Raw genomic sequence first — 15,921 nt, forward strand, 5'->3', positions numbered from 1 at the left:
AATTGTGAAAAGTGTTAGAAAATTTACCAACCAGTGGGAAAAATAATTTCACTTTCAAAGTGTCCCAACACCCTTAGCCAAAGCAAATTCAAATTCTTCTTCTTATGATTTGTTTGGAATAAAATTGTGGAGTTGGCTACTTTTCAATATCAGATGGCGCCAATGTCGCTCATTCCACCATTCTCCATAAAAATACGTGCAATCTACTCATAATGCATAAGCATATGTTAAACTCATCTATATGAAAAACTGCTTATGTGTCGGAGCTGTAATATACATTAAAACCACAAGATCTTGTTCATCTACGCGTTTACATATGTCCCATCGCTAGGAACTATATAACAAGGTGTCAAAATTTTACGTTTATCTTTTATGTCATGTTTCCAATTAGATAACACTCTCAGGTGGTATTTTTCAATGAAAATAAAGTCGGCATCTCTAAAATTTGCTTATAATTACCGATTATCGAAGGGAGAAACGTATATGGGAAGTCTAGTTATTTAATTACCGATTAGGAGAGTGTGTTGGAGAGGGGGCGACGAGGAAAGCGCACGGGCGCCGAGTTTCCACATTAAAGGCTTGACGTTTAGCACATTGCAAGTTTCTATATATAACTCGTTTTCTACTTTTTGTTGTTGTTTTTTTTTTTCCTTACCACCGTCAATTGAGTGCGCCAATCGGGTGCTATTATTTCATTACAAGAGGATTTTTCTTGCATCCCTATGGTTGTTCTTAAGCTCTTTCTTCGGTTAGAATTCAGGGGTGTTTTAAAGAAAACAAATTTCTTGATTTTGAAAACACATTTTATTTATAAAAAAATGGAATTCAGAGTATGTCTTAACAAAAGTAGGAGGCATTTTGCGCGCCCGTGAAAATGAGTCATCCATCCCAAGTATTTTGAAGGTTTGTGCCACTTTAAAGTTTCTTGCCCAGGGTGTTGCAACAGAGTATTGTGAATGAGGCTTTAGTTGGATTCTTTTGGATTTTGTGATAATTTTATATTTACTTTTATTTAAATAGCTCCCAATGTATCGTGCAAAAATTTATGAACGATAGCTAGCGTAGAAAATTGAACAGGGATGGAACATATGTGAGCACGTAGATCAGAGCTGTAAAACTGTGCAATCATTTGAAATTTTAAATCATTGATTTAAGAATGCTTGCTCTTCATTCATTCATTCCTTGTTAAGGAATGTGGCTTAAAAGTTAACCCGTTCTTCATTCAGTAGTGGAAAAAAACGAATGCATTCCCCAACTCATCGAAGAAAGAAATTGAATGAAACACAAACATTTTTTAACACAGAATAAGCATTCAAATGAATGCATCCTTTGCTGAGTGTGCACACACTTTTCTAGTACCAATCAGTTATGAAAAATGTCGTACATGCACAAAACCCGCTCAAATATCACATGGTTGCATTTAATTAAAGTCACTTCAAAATATCTACACAAAAACTTAATTATTGCCCGTAATAACCAGTTTTTTCGATACTTAAATGGTAATAAAGCACAAAGAATTTAACTGGAAAATTATTCTTATTGAAATTCTCCTAAAAATTTAATAATAATAAAAGCAAATGACAAATATTTCAATATCCCTGTTCCATGTGTCATCGTTCTAAATAAGTGTTGCCAATGTGCCATATAAAAGGCTTGCATGAAAAAGTACTAATCTACATTTCAACGTCCTCAATTGTTGATTAGACAATTGAAAGTTATATATTATAAAAGCTCTTAAGTTCGTTCATATATTCTTCCTAGCGGTTTATGGACAAATCAAAGAGGATAGATATAATAAGAGCCGTCACTCGTTATTTTTTAGGCATTTACTTCATGTAAACTGTGAGGTAGTCGCTACTTTTATTTTATGAGGGACATTTTTGAATAGCCTCCCATTTATTCATGCGGTGTTGACACTTTATGCAAACGTGATTTTTGGAAAGAAAATTAAATAATTAATTAAATACAGTCGGAAAAATAAACACAAATACACCATGAAAATGTATAGAAGATATTTATAAACATCTCGCCCAAAAAAAAGTAGCGACTACCTCACAGTTTTCATCGAGTAAATGCCTAAAAAATAACGAGTGACGGCTCTTAATATGTCTAACCTCTTTGGTCAATTACTGTTTCTATACTGGTTTGTGAGTTTGCAAGTTGCTATAGCAATATACTATTTTTCTCTATTTTCTAAGAAAAATATTCTTCTAAACACAATAGTTTGTAATTACAGTTATTTAAAGTAGGCTCTATACGTAGTTGTAGCTTTTTTGATAGCAAAGAAAATTAACTTTGAAAAAAAAATCTGCTGAATTCAACCTACAAATGCCATGCAAATAGACAGAGAGACTAAGGGTCCTTCTCAATCACTCGGGTCCTATATTTACATTCCGTCGAAGACTGTCAAAACATCAGCTGTAAAAAACTTTAGTCCGATGAAGCCAATCAATCTCTTTGTATGTATTTAAATTTAAATGGCTTAAATTCAAGTATCTGTTTTTGTTATATTATCGACAAAAAATATCCACAATTTACTCTATTTGGCAAATGCACAATGTGTTCATTTACAAAATCCATTTTACTACAATAGCAAAATAAGTAGGACATATAGAACCCTTTTGACATATAGCGAGAAAGAGATTGTCTTTGCGAAGTTTAAGAGAAACTGAAAAGAAAGAAACATTTACTGGCATATTGCGATGATTTAAGGCAACTGTAGTTTCACCGTGTGATTCGCTGTTCGAATCTCGATGAAACCTTTGATAACATTCGAAATTGACTGATATGATTATGTGGCGGTTTTCGAAATGTTAAAATCGCAGTATGCCGGTAAATGTTTCTTTCTTTTCAAAAATAATAATTGAATATTCAATTATTATAAATCGGTATTAAGCTCATGACTTCTTAAATATTAAACTACTTGAATAATTAGAAGGGGCTATTATTTCTATTTATTTATTTATTTGTTAGTCTACAAATTTTACAATTAATCAGACTAAATATGAATGAATGAATGAATATAAATGCGGATTACAGTGTAAAATTAACAAGCATACATAGTGAGCAAAATTATATTATAAAATATGTATATACATATATTATTGAATCAGTTGTCGGAATGGACGTGATTTCGAGCAGCTGATGTATATTTAACACACAATAGTAGGGCTGCGATGTGTGGGAGGTTGGAAAGGACGTGATTCCAAGCCACCCGCCCAAAGTAATTATTGATTATTAGTGCTGTCGGGATGGACGTGATTTGCAGCAGCTGATGTATATTTAACACACAATGAGTAGGGCTGTGATGTGTGGGAGGTTGGAAAGAACGTGATTCCAAGCCACCCGCCCAAAGTAACTATTGATTATTAGTGCTGTCGGAATGGGCGTGATTTCGAGCAGCTGATGTATATTTAACACACAATGAGTAGGGCAGCAATATGTGGGAGGTTTGAAAGGACGTGATTCCAAGCCACCCGCCCAAAGTAACTGGAGCAGGTAACAGATTTAGTTTAACATGTGATTTTGAAACAGTTATGAGTTCAAGGCAGTGAGTATATATTTTTTTATACTGTAAAGTGTGTCGCAAGTGAACTAGCATTCCGTCAATAAAATTCCACGACACAAAGGGCAGATTAAAATCGCCAGCCACCAAGACAGAATCAACAGACCTTGACATAGCAAATATAAATTTCAATAGGGAAGAATGTTTTAAGTATACAGAAATATCTGACTGGGGCGGAATATAAGACGCAACAAAATATTTATAAGTGGATAAAAGTTTAACTCGCACGCAGAGGATTTCAACATCAGAAGAATCATCGAAGTACACTTCCTCAGCAGAGAACCTGGTATGTACGGCGATTAACACGCCTCCACCAACTCTGTTTCGTCGGTCTTTTTTAAAGATCTCATAAGAATCTGTTAATATCTCAGAGTTAAACACAGTTAACAGAGTTCATGACTATGGAGAAAAAGATCAACTAGTTTAGTATTTAGACCCCTAACATTCTGATAATAGACGTTGAGGCCATTATGAAAGGTGTCAGACAAATCTATGACCCCGCGGGAATTTCTACATCTTTTCGAAAAAAACGGAAGGGCTTAATGTATACGTTACTGGGCCAAAGAGAAGCATTGAAAAGTTTGCTATATTCACTTTCAATCACTCGAACTTCAAAAGCGACTCTCACTAAAGTGTTAATGTCGACATCCTTCTTTATACGCCAATTAAACGGCTCAAGTATCCTTGTGCCAATTACCAATTTGCACAAGGATTTGCCCGGTGTGTGCACTGGTTGCGCTATTTGAGTAGAATACTGCGCTAAAATCAAAACGATTTTGATATCTACGCATGGCTGCAAATATTGCACATGCTTTTTTCTTCGTGTGTAGTGAATCCTACACAGTTTACCTGTGGTTTCTGGTAATATAACATCAGTAATTGTTGCTTAAATATGTTAATATCGAAGGCGTAAGGACCATCTCTAGCTTGTAACAGGAATTCACATAAATTCAATAATACATAATAATTTTGTATACAATTAGAACAAATGTTTCATTTGTTACGCTAGTTGGAAAATGAATATTGCGCAGTGCTGCAATGAGTTGAACTGGTCTTGCAACTAAAAAATATATATTATTCATACAATGGAAAACAAACGCTTCTGGTGCGAGTTTTTCGACTTATACTGTAAATTACCAGCACTGTGGAAAATAAATAGTGTTTTTTTTTTATAAAACTAGTGCCTTTTTTATACAATTAAAACACATCTTTCATTTGTTGCGCTACATTAAAAATGAATATTGCGCAGTATTTTTGAGCCGTGTATGTCAAAATTTTCATTTGTACAAATTCCGTCGTTTTATATTTGCGCATGGCTTTTGTGTCATGTATGGGCCGTCCTACATTAAAAATTAATATTGTGCAGTGTTTTTGAGCCGTGTATGTCAAAATTTTCATTTGCACAAATTCCGTCGTTTTATATTTGTGCATGGCTTTTGTGTCATGTATGGGCCGTCTTACTAACTTAAAACAAGCGACATTAGAAGCAGCAATGCCAAAGTGATCAGAGATGTATTTAACAATACTCTCCTCAGTGACCGATGGCTTAAATGAGGACAAATGAATCCATTTAAACCGCACAAATACATCTAATTCAGCATTGTCATTGCTACCACTAACAACACGCGATTTTCGCGTAATTTCTATTGATAAATTTTACGCCTTTTTTGCACCAACTCCTAAATTGACTTAACATCTCTGATGGCAATGAAAGTATACCAAAAAATAACCTTTGCGAAAAAGTATTTAGTACTGAATGGAAAAAAGTGTGCATTCATTTTAAGTTTACATTCATTAAAGATTGGGAATGGTTTCTACATTCACACTCTATATTGAATTATATTTTACCATTCAATAACACACACACTTTAGCTTTGAGTTAAAGTATTTTGAGCCATTCAGGAATGGAGATTTATAATATGCAATCAAAAAATCACAATTTTTTAAAAGAATGCTGAGAGAATGCACAATCAATTGATTCAATCTTTTTACAGCTCTGACGTAGATTATCTATTAACGATTTACTGTAAACGTGGTATAAACAGAAAATTTCAATGAAAATAATCTAGTTCCCAGGGATGAAAAAATGTAAATGCGTAGATTATCCTTTGACGGTTTATTGTAGATTAAGACATGTGTAAACGTGGTCTAACAAATCAGGAGACGAACCAAAAAGTATAATTTGAACACATCTATGTTATCGTTAATCGTATCGGGAATTAAGGTATATAACGATAAAAAATAAACAATCAAATCAGCTGTTGTTCTAAACAATTTGCTTAAATTGAAATAAAATTTATATTAAGGAAATTTTGGCGCGGGAGTTAATTAAACATCAAAAAAATTATAATAATATTGAAAAATGGAAGCGAAATTGATAAGAGCCGTTAAAAAGCGTCCAGCACTTTATAAAAGGGCATCCATAGAATCCAAAAATAAAAAATGCCGTGACGATGCATGGGCTGCCGTAAGTAGAGAGTTAGGTGTGCCCGGTAAGTGATGGTTAAATATAATTGAACAATACATGAAAATACTTAAACCCTTAATTAGAGGAAGCATGTCGGCAAAGATGGAAAAGCCTGCGAGATAGATTTGTGAGGGAAAACACTAAACTTATCAATGAATCAGATGATGGTGTAGCTGTACCATCTAAATGTGGCTGGGAATTTTATAGATCACTTTTGTTCATTGAAGACGAAATAAAAGTTAGAGGGTAACTATTTTGTTTAACGCGAATATACGTACCTTTAAAAACATGCTTTAATATTGTATTTTTCTTCTAAAAAAAAAAAAACAGGATTCAAAATGCACTTTCAAGTTCTTGTTGTACACGCTATTCGCGGAATGATAAATGTCTGCTGTATGCTGTAAAAGATCAACCATTACTCTACGACAGTAATCATCGCATGTTTCGGAATCAGTTGGAAAGACAACGAGCTTGGTGTAGGATATCGCAAAAAGTGGGTAAAAGGCGTAAGTTAAAATCAAAAAGTAGATTTTATGACAAACTCCCAACAAAAACGACGATCGTATAAGTCATATTTATACTATACAATATTACCGATTTTTTCTTATAAAAACAATTTTTTAACTTAGCCGACAGTTGTCGCAATGGCTGGAAAGAGTTACGAGAGCGTTATATAATAAATAAGCTTGAAGGACAATGCAACCATGCTGATATTATGGATTTTTTGAAAAATCATGTAGATAATACAATGTACGTATAAATCTTAAAACATTTCGACAGAGTGGGAGATCGGTTAAATGGTCGTAAGCGCCATATTTCAAATAACGGTTAAAGAATATATACATATTTCTGAGAAATTGTAACAAAAACACTACCTTACAAGCCAACCTAATAAAACCGCACTGCGTTTTTTTAGCGCACGCAAACAACAGGCGTTTTTTGCCCTAACCGAAATAAGCATGCGTTGCAACAATGTAAAACATGTGTGCAAACGTCAAATCTAAATGTCACGCAGAACAAAAATTGGAAATCGAGTTAGGTTTTCACGCAGCAAATTCAATTTGGGTTGCTCTCATACAAGTTGTATGTGCATGAGACATTTTTGACAGAAAATGACTTGCGTGCGTTTATATTAGGTTGGCTTGGTAGATTTTATTTTGAGTTCTTACAAAGTAAAGTAAAATATATGTTCAGGCGATATAAGAAGTTTAATCGTTTGTTAAGATATGGCAGTTTTAGAACCGTTTATCGACCCATTCAGCCATCAACAATGTTAACAATGAACAGGTCATATTACTGATTTCTGTATATATATTTATAGTGAAAGCGAGGACGAGCAGTATACTTGGCCAAAAGAAGAAAAAATTGAAATGCAGGTCGACGAGCACTCATACGCGGCTGACACTTCGGTACAGTATTCATTTTCAGACGAGTACACGTTTGATGACAAAGAGACACTAAAAAAATCGTTTGCGAAAGTTTATATAGAAAGCGATGAGGCAAATGAGCTCCCAACATCCAGCAATACCGCAGCATTAAAAAGGCGAAAAGTAATGGAAGCGAATGAAAAATTTGAAACGCTTGTTGGCACGCTTAACAACTTTGTTGAAAGTCGAATCGAAAAGCCAAGCGTTAGGAGCAGAAACTATGAATATTATAAGGTATTGGATAGATATCTACAGAAAATGTCTGAAGACGAGCAAGATAAAATAAAAGCAGACATTTTAAAAATGGTATTCAATTGTTTAGATCAATAAAAGTATGGTAAATGTAATTATGAAATTGAGAAAAAGAAATCAATTTAGTGTGATCTTTTAATAAGTGTGATCTTTTAATAAGTTACAATTATGGAGAAAACGGTTACCCCAGCGGGTTAGGGGATCAGAATATACCCGCGGTAGGTATGCCTGTCTTAAGAGGCGACTAAAATACCAAATTCAAGGGACTGTGTAGCGCAACCTTTCAGGTTGCCAGCGCAATATATAGCTTCTCCAAACCCAATTGTCAACCTCGCCTATCCGCGGCGAATCCTGTTTCACTAACAGACGAGGCTCTGGCGACCCCAAGCTCCTCTTGGAATTTGGGGGCAGGGAGGGAGGGAATGGCCTGAAGGTTTAATGTGGCCACATAAATCGTTCCCGAGATGGTCGGGCTAGCACCTTAATGGTGCTATGGTACCGGAGCGTACCGGATTTGTATCCGGCAAAGGACCATCACATCGATAACACTCCCCAAAGCCTTCGGGGAGCAACCTTATCGCTACAACAACAACAACAACAGGAAACGGTTTTTTTTTTCATTTAAATAACATTTTTACTTTAACTACGTACATCATCTCAGAGGATTAGGATAAAGACACACCCTGAAGGTTTTCTGAAGTGTTATCGGTGTTGATGGTCCTTAGCAGGATATAGATCCAGTACATACCGCTAACTAGTACCATTAAGGCGCCTGAACATCCCAAGAAAGAGAGCATCCCACACCAACCCCCTTAACTCCGTGACGAAGTTGTGGTCGTCATTGCCTCGTCTGTTAAATATTTGTATCATATATATCTAATATGTATGAGACGCAACCAACGCTGACATTCCGATGATAAGTCCAAATTTATACGAAACGAATGTGGTAATGGGCGTCAATCTAATTTATTTCGTGCTTTCGGGATATCAAAAGATTATTAAATTTTTGACAACGTCCGAATCTGTAACCTAATTTTACTCTGATTTTGTGGTACTGCGAGACTAATTTTAAAAGTTTTGATTATATTACAATCATAAAACTAATTTTGTATTCAAAACCGGCATCTTAAAGACTCTCTTGTAGCTGAAAACTTTAAGCCGGCTCATTCACAAATCATTGAATATGTCATCATTAGATATTGAATACTTTGACGATTACAGATTCTAGCAACCATCTTATATATATTATACATAATAAGAAGTGAAATTGATGCAGAAAAATCTGAACTGTTTCTGGGAGTGCAGAAAACTCGGGGTAGCTAAACGTTAAATGTAATTATACTCCGAGAGCATTGAAAATGTAGATAGTAGCTTGGAGTGTAACTGCTGTAAATTTTATATACGGCTTCTCAAATCTATATATATAAAAATGAAATAATGTTCGTTCCTGTCCATGTTTTGGGGCCGATAAGAGGCCAATTTTATTCGTTTTTTTTCATATTGTAACGAATCTGCCGCAAATCCTCTTATTTGCAATCCTCTGCTAAGTTCGAATCACTAAACTGTTGAATAAATAACTCCAATATTGAACAATGGAAAAATGGCCTTTATTAAAGTACTTCACAATAACACTTATACTTTGCTACTCTCTGGCTTAATAACCAAACTGACTGATAGCTCAAATGAAACTCTACTATTCAAAATAATTCTGCTATAGCTCGCTAGATAGCGCTTAATTGAAATCTCAAATCAAACTGAATTACTTCTTACTCGCCTGCCCCGCTTTTATAGTTTACGCTGCATACTTCTAGGCTCTTCGATTTCCAGAAGTTACTAGTTAGTTTCGGCTACAAAATCGCCAGCCACAACTACGTGCACAAATTATTGCTCTCTCTTGTGACAACTCAGATAAGATATATGCATGTGCCTGCGCATCGCCGCTCCGCCGCTCGCACACGTACACATGTGTAGACGCAACTATTCATTCGTTTATGTAGATACATAATGGTTGAATCACCGATGTGAACGTCTGCAGTTTACAGTCTCTCGCGCATACATAGGCGTATAAGTAAATGCATCTGTGTGTGACATCTTTCGGCTGACTTATATATGTGTATACATGATTTGATTATTGACGTAAATACTGCTTATCGTGGCCTTGGCATCGCCTTAGTGATGGTATAACTTAGTGATGTTAATATCCGTGACACTGCCCTCCACCTAAGTCTGATCGTCTCGATCAGACAAATCTCTCGATCTAAACGCTGCTAGCATCGCCATATGTACCACTCTTCTACTCCGTGGTTTCTCAATGCTTTGTATGCGGTAGATGATATCACTGATCTTCTTCACAACCTTGTACGGGCCTTCCCAACTACACCGAAATTTGGATGGAACACCTTTCCGCCGGTGAGGGTTGTATAACAGTACCAAATTTCCCTCCCGGAAACCTTCCGAATTATTTTCCTTGTCGTACCTGTGTTTCATCTTACTACTCATTATCCTCGATCGTTCCCTCGCACTATGTTGCTCGGCCAATGAAGAACTACTTCGCAGAACTTGCGCTGAACGGATTTGCTTTGCATAATCAGTATCGTTCCGACGCTTCACAACAGTAGTGTGCCTTGGCTTGAAACCACCCTTGCATTCTTTCTTCGTTTTAGTACGTCCGTTAGGGCTTTTCAATGCCAGTGTTTCTCTCACAGGTACCTTCGGTTTTGATTTGTTTGGCCCATTTGTTCCATCAACATTTACCTTTGAATTTCGTGGCCTTCGTCGAGTCTTCTCCACCAGTACCCGATTACTGCTGAACCCTTTTTCCAAACTAAAGTTAAGTGGCACATGTTGGTTCTCATAACGCATCACCCTTCTCTGCATATCGATCTTGATGTCATGGTCAACCAAGAAATCCACTCCCAATATAACTTCATCAACAATCTCCGCCACAACAAATTTGTGTAGAACCATGACCTTCCCAATCAATACTTCACATATCACTTCTCCCTGAACTTGGTTATACTCGCCAGTGACCGTACGCAACTTTGCTCCAGGTAACGGTTTTACTCTCCTGTTGACCAAGTCAGATCGGATCAAGGAATGAGATGCGCCCGTATCTACAGTCAGTATTCGTTCGTTGTCATCCACATTCCCTCTGACGGTAAGACTGCTCGATTTTCTACCAATTTGCGACACAGATATCACAGGGCATTCAATAGCTGGATCTAGCTCTCTACCTCTTACTCGCTCTTGCTCATCTCCTCCAGCTTTGCGTTTACGCCCACCCAGATTGTTGGAACTATTAAGGCCAAGATCGCAATGACGTGCAATGTGACCGGACTTCCCGCATTTGAAGCATTTGATAACTTTTTCACTCCGCTTTTGCGATCCTTTCAGCGCCTCCAATATTGCGTCTACCCACTCTGGCCTTTCTACTTCCACACGGCGTGCTTTGAAAACTGGCTTACACAGAAGCGACGCTGTTTCCTGAATCAGGGCTTGTGACACCGTTTCTGCGAATGTTGGCTTTGGGTTTGCGTATGTAGCCCGCTTCTCTCTGGATTTTTACCCTTTCAGTGTATTCCATGGGTGCGTCCACATTCGCTAAATGTGCTAGCCTTTCAATATCCGACGCAAACTCTTGCAATGTTTCACCAGGCCTCTGGAAGCGGTTCAGCAACTCCATTTGTATATCTGTCTCCTATGCTCAGTTCCGTATCGCCTCTCTAGAGCGCCCATCAATGCTTCATAACAGTTCCGTTCACTCTCTGGAATGGTTTGTAAAATCTCAGCTGCAGGCCCTTTCAACGCCATGAACAGTGCAGCAACTTTATCTTCCACATTCCAGTTGTTCACTGCTGCGGTCTTCTCAAACTGTAGCTTAAAGACCTGGAAAGGAACAGAACCGTCAAAGGATGGTGTTTTTACCTTTGGATTACTCGCTGAAACTGCTGGACGATTTAGTTGTAACTGCTCGATACGTCCTCTCAAAGCATCCACCTCGGCCTCGATTTTATCCTGTCGACCACTGAAGCCTTCATGAAACTGGGTTAGTTTTTCTTCCATATGCGCTTCCAGTTTAGATGATATACGGACTTCCTGCTCTTCTAGTTGTGTGGAGATCTGAGATGATATCTGTGCTGAAATTTGTGCCGACATTTCTGAAATACGCGTTTCTTGTGCTTCAATCTTTGATGTTATTCGTGTCTCTTGGGATTCCATCTGTGATGACATATACGTTTTCTGTTCTTCTAGTTGTGATGACATGTTGGTGGATATTTGTGATGACATTTCTGTTATACGTGCCTCTTGCGCTTCCATCTTGGATGCTACTGTCGATGTTTGAGCAGTTATTGCAGCCAATATCATGTTCAAGTCTGTGCTGGTAATTGTCTGCGATGTTTCGTTTTTCTCTTCAATTTTTGTTGTTGTCTCGTACCCATCAGGATAAAAGACATACTCGTCCATATCAATTCCTTATGCTTCCATTGCCTCTCGTAGCCGTGCCTGAAGTTCAAGTTTAACGCCGCTTGTATTCAATCCACGGCTCTCCAACTCCTTCTTTAGTTGCTGGATCTTCAATTCACTGAACTTTGCCATGTCCTTGTTGCCCTCTGGAATTTATTCAACAATTCCTCTTCTGACACCAATTGTAACGAATCTGCCGCAAATCCTCTTATTTGCAATCCTATGCTAAGTTCGAATCACTAAAGTGTTGAATAAATAACTCCAATATTGAACAATGGAAAAATGGCCTTTATTAAAGTACTTCACAATAACACTTATACTTTGCTACTCTCTGGCTTAATAACCAAACTGATTGATAGCTCAAATGAAACTCTACTATTCAAAATAATTCTGCTATAGCTCGCTAGATAGCGCTTAATTGAAATCTCAAATCAAACTGAATTACTTCTTACTCGCCTGCCGCGCTTTTATAGTTTACGCTGCATACTTCTAGGCTCTTCGATTTCCAGAAGTTAGTTTCGGCTACAAAATCGCCAGCCACAACTACGTGCACAAATTATTGCTCTCTCTTGTGACAACTCAGATAAGATATATGCATGTGCCTGCGCATCGCCGCTCGCACACGTACACATGTGTAGACGCAACTATTCATTCGTTTATGTAGATACATAATGATTGAATCACCGATGTGAACGTCTGCAGTTTACAGTCTCTCGCGCATACAAAGGCGTATAAGTAAATGCATCTGTGTGTGACATCTTTCGGCTGATTTATATATGTGTATACATGATTTGATTATTGACGTAAATACTGCTTATCGTGGCCTTGGCATCGCCTTAGTGATGGTATAACTTAGTGATGTTAATATCCGTGACAATATTATAGGGATCAAAAAGGGTATTGAGATATAGGTCAAAACGTGGACCCGGATAACCCTACTATGTGTTTGTATAATATGGGTATCAAATGGAAGCTTCTGATGAGTACTTTAATATGGGGTACTTTTCGTACCCCAAGGTGACTAGGATCTCGAGATATAGGCCAAAGTGTGGACCCGGTACCCCAAGAATGTGTTTATACAAGATGGATATCAAATGAAAGCTGTTGATGAGTGCTTTAGTACATGATAATTTTTCGTACCCCTGGGTGCCTAGGGTCTCGATATATAGGCCAAAACGTGGACCCAGATACCCCTCGAATGTGTTTATACAATATGGATATCAAATAAAAGCTGTTGATGAGTTCTTTAGCAGAGGGTAATTTTCATCCATCTGGGTGACTATGATCTCGAGATACTGCCCAAAACGTGGATCAGAATAACCTTAGGATGTGTTTTTACATTATGGGTATCAAATGGAAGTTGTTAATGAGTACTTCAATATGGTTATCAAAAGGAAGCTGTGCTGATGAGTTGTAATTTTTCTCTGGGTGCCGAGCGTCTAGAGATCATTTCATGTGTACAACATTTTTTCGATTTGTGTCGTGCTGCTAAGTTGCAAATTTGTTTCGAAGGAGAGTAAACATAAACACCGAGGGGTTTGCACACATACACAAACGTATATCACATCTCGTTGCTGGCTGAACATTTCTACTGCTTTGTATTTGTTATACAAACGACGCTTATGCTTCGTTAATTTGTATGCAGTTCAACTCTTACGCCTTACATCTTACACTTACATCTTACATCTCACATTCAAAATTCCCCTATACCGTGAGCAAAGATGTTTACACATCAAAAATATTCACATATGATAATAATAATCTCACATATGTAATTTTTTTTAATTCAGGCGCAGAAACGAATAAAAAAGTTATCGCTATCAATTATTATTTATATCGATTAATTTATTTGTTTGGTAAAGTCAACACAGGCACAAAGCGGTCGACTACTGAATATAAGATACAATACATATAACAAGGAAAGAAAACATAAGCGTAAAAAAAAAATTTAAGTAAAATCTTAAATAATAAACAATCAAATTAATTAAGTTAATTTTTAATTAATACATAAATCAAATCAAAAATAAAGATTAGTTGAAATTAATATTGAAATAAAATTGACATCTTATTTAAAAATCTTTAAAAATATCATGCCAGACGTGAGAGTATTTCCGTACGGATAGCAGCAATCGAATACTCAAAACTAATGCAGTTGTAGATTCGTTATGCGCGAGCACCAATTGCGAAGAGGGCTATATTTGGCAAAATTACGCCGTAGAATGGGTAAATGAAAGAGTACGTAGTGTTTTGTAGTTCTCGCAGGAACGTAAAAATTCAGTCTGCTTACAAGGTCAGTGGAGTCTATCTCACCGATAATCAGTTTATGAAGGAACATTAACCCGAGTAATGTTCTTCTATTCTCTAAAGTTGGCAAACTAATGAGAAGAAGTCTATTTCTATAAGGTGGAAGATGTTGATTTGATTCCCAGTTAAGACCGCGTAAAGCGAAGATTAGAAACTACTTCTGTACCGATTCAATCCGATCTATATGATTTTTATACCCCGGGGACCAAATACGGGAACAATACTCAAGTATTGTATATTAATGATTCGTGAAAATGAAGAATCTCACATTCTGAAATGCAGAAGATTGTTCCACCCATTTGTCGTGGATATGTATGCAACAATTGAGACCGAGCGCTTAAACTATATCAAATTCAACCAGACTAAGTTACGGTCCGAGGAATACGTTTACTTACGGGATGCAGTGACATCGGTAGAATGATTATATTACCAGCAACATATACTGGTAGCCCGCGACACATGTATGAATATGCGCAGGATGCCATGGCTTATGTTCGCGCTTATGGACGGCCGGATCTGTTTATTACTTTTACATGCAATCCGCAGTGGAGTGAAATCAAAGACCATTTGTTTCCTGGCCAATCCCCAATTGATCGACACGACAAAACTGCACGTATTTTCAAACTAAAACAAAAATCACTTACGGACTTTATTGTCAAACATAGGGTGTTTGGAGAGGTGCGTTGTTATATGTATTCCACCTTGCGGTGCATTGAATGTGAACTCTCCGTGCATGATTGATGGAAAATGTTCGAAGCGATACCCACGAGCATTAATTTCGGATACGGTCACAGGTGACGATGGATATCCGGCATATCGTCGTCGATCCACTGATGACAATGGTAAATCAACGATAATTAAGATGGGAAATCAAAATGTTGAAGTTGACAATCGTTGGATTGTTCCATATTGTCCATTATTGTCCAAAACATTCAAAGCGCCCATTAACGTGGAATACTGTAATTCCGTTAAAGGCCTACCACCTGATAATTTACGATTAAAAATTGGAGCATTGATTATTATGCTGCGCAGCATTAATGTGCCACGACTTTGTAACGATACCAGACTCGCTGTGAAGAAGCTAATGGCTAACGTTATCGAAGCAACAATTTTGATAGGGAAGTACAAAAGTGAAGACGTTTTGATACCCAGAATTCCACTGATCCCGAGGGATTTACCATTCGATTTCAAACGTTTGTAGTTCGCTATTCACCTTGCCTTCGCTATGACAATTAATAAGGCGCAAGGACAGTCTCTACAAATGCGCGGTATTAATTTAGAATACCAAATTTTTTCTCATGGACAATTGTATGTAGCTTGCTCACGAGTAGGCAAACCATCGTCATTATTCATTTACGCGAAAGATGGAAAAACCAAAAACGTTGTCTACCAAAAAGTGTTACAATAAAGTTGTTGTTGTTGTAAAGTTCGAATGAAATTGT

At 37.1% G+C, this 15,921-nt stretch overlaps 1 protein-coding gene across 1 annotated transcript; it reads left to right on the forward strand.

The window, feature by feature from the left end:
- Window positions 1–5,798: 5,798 nt before the first annotated feature.
- Window positions 5,799–7,828, forward strand: LOC137247877 (uncharacterized). Its single transcript, XM_067778813.1, has 5 exons — window positions 5,799–6,057; window positions 6,116–6,278; window positions 6,363–6,538; window positions 6,662–6,782; window positions 7,354–7,828. Exons 1-5 carry the CDS (start codon window positions 5,928–5,930, stop codon window positions 7,787–7,789), a joined length of 1,026 nt encoding a protein of 341 aa, XP_067634914.1. The 5' UTR covers window positions 5,799–5,927; the 3' UTR covers window positions 7,790–7,828.
- Window positions 7,829–15,921: the final 8,093 nt, after the last annotated feature.

Source organism: Eurosta solidaginis, chromosome 4, assembly GCF_040869045.1.
Source record: "Eurosta solidaginis isolate ZX-2024a chromosome 4, ASM4086904v1, whole genome shotgun sequence".
Lineage (NCBI taxonomy): Eukaryota > Metazoa > Arthropoda > Insecta > Diptera > Tephritidae > Eurosta > Eurosta solidaginis.

What these genes read in the sequence shown, in the direction of transcription:
- LOC137247877 (XM_067778813.1), top strand. Translation starts at nt 5,928, where the DNA reads ATGGAAGCGAAATTGATAAGAGCCGTTAAAAAGCGTCCAGCACTTTAT. An exon ending in GCAAAAAGTGGGTAAAAGGC is followed by an intron (nt 6,539 to 6,661) that starts GTAAGTTAAAAT and finishes TTTTTAACTTAG; the next exon opens with CCGACAGTTGTCGCAATGGC. An exon ending in AATCATGTAGATAATACAAT is followed by an intron (nt 6,783 to 7,353) that starts GTACGTATAAAT and finishes ATATATTTATAG; the next exon opens with TGAAAGCGAGGACGAGCAGT.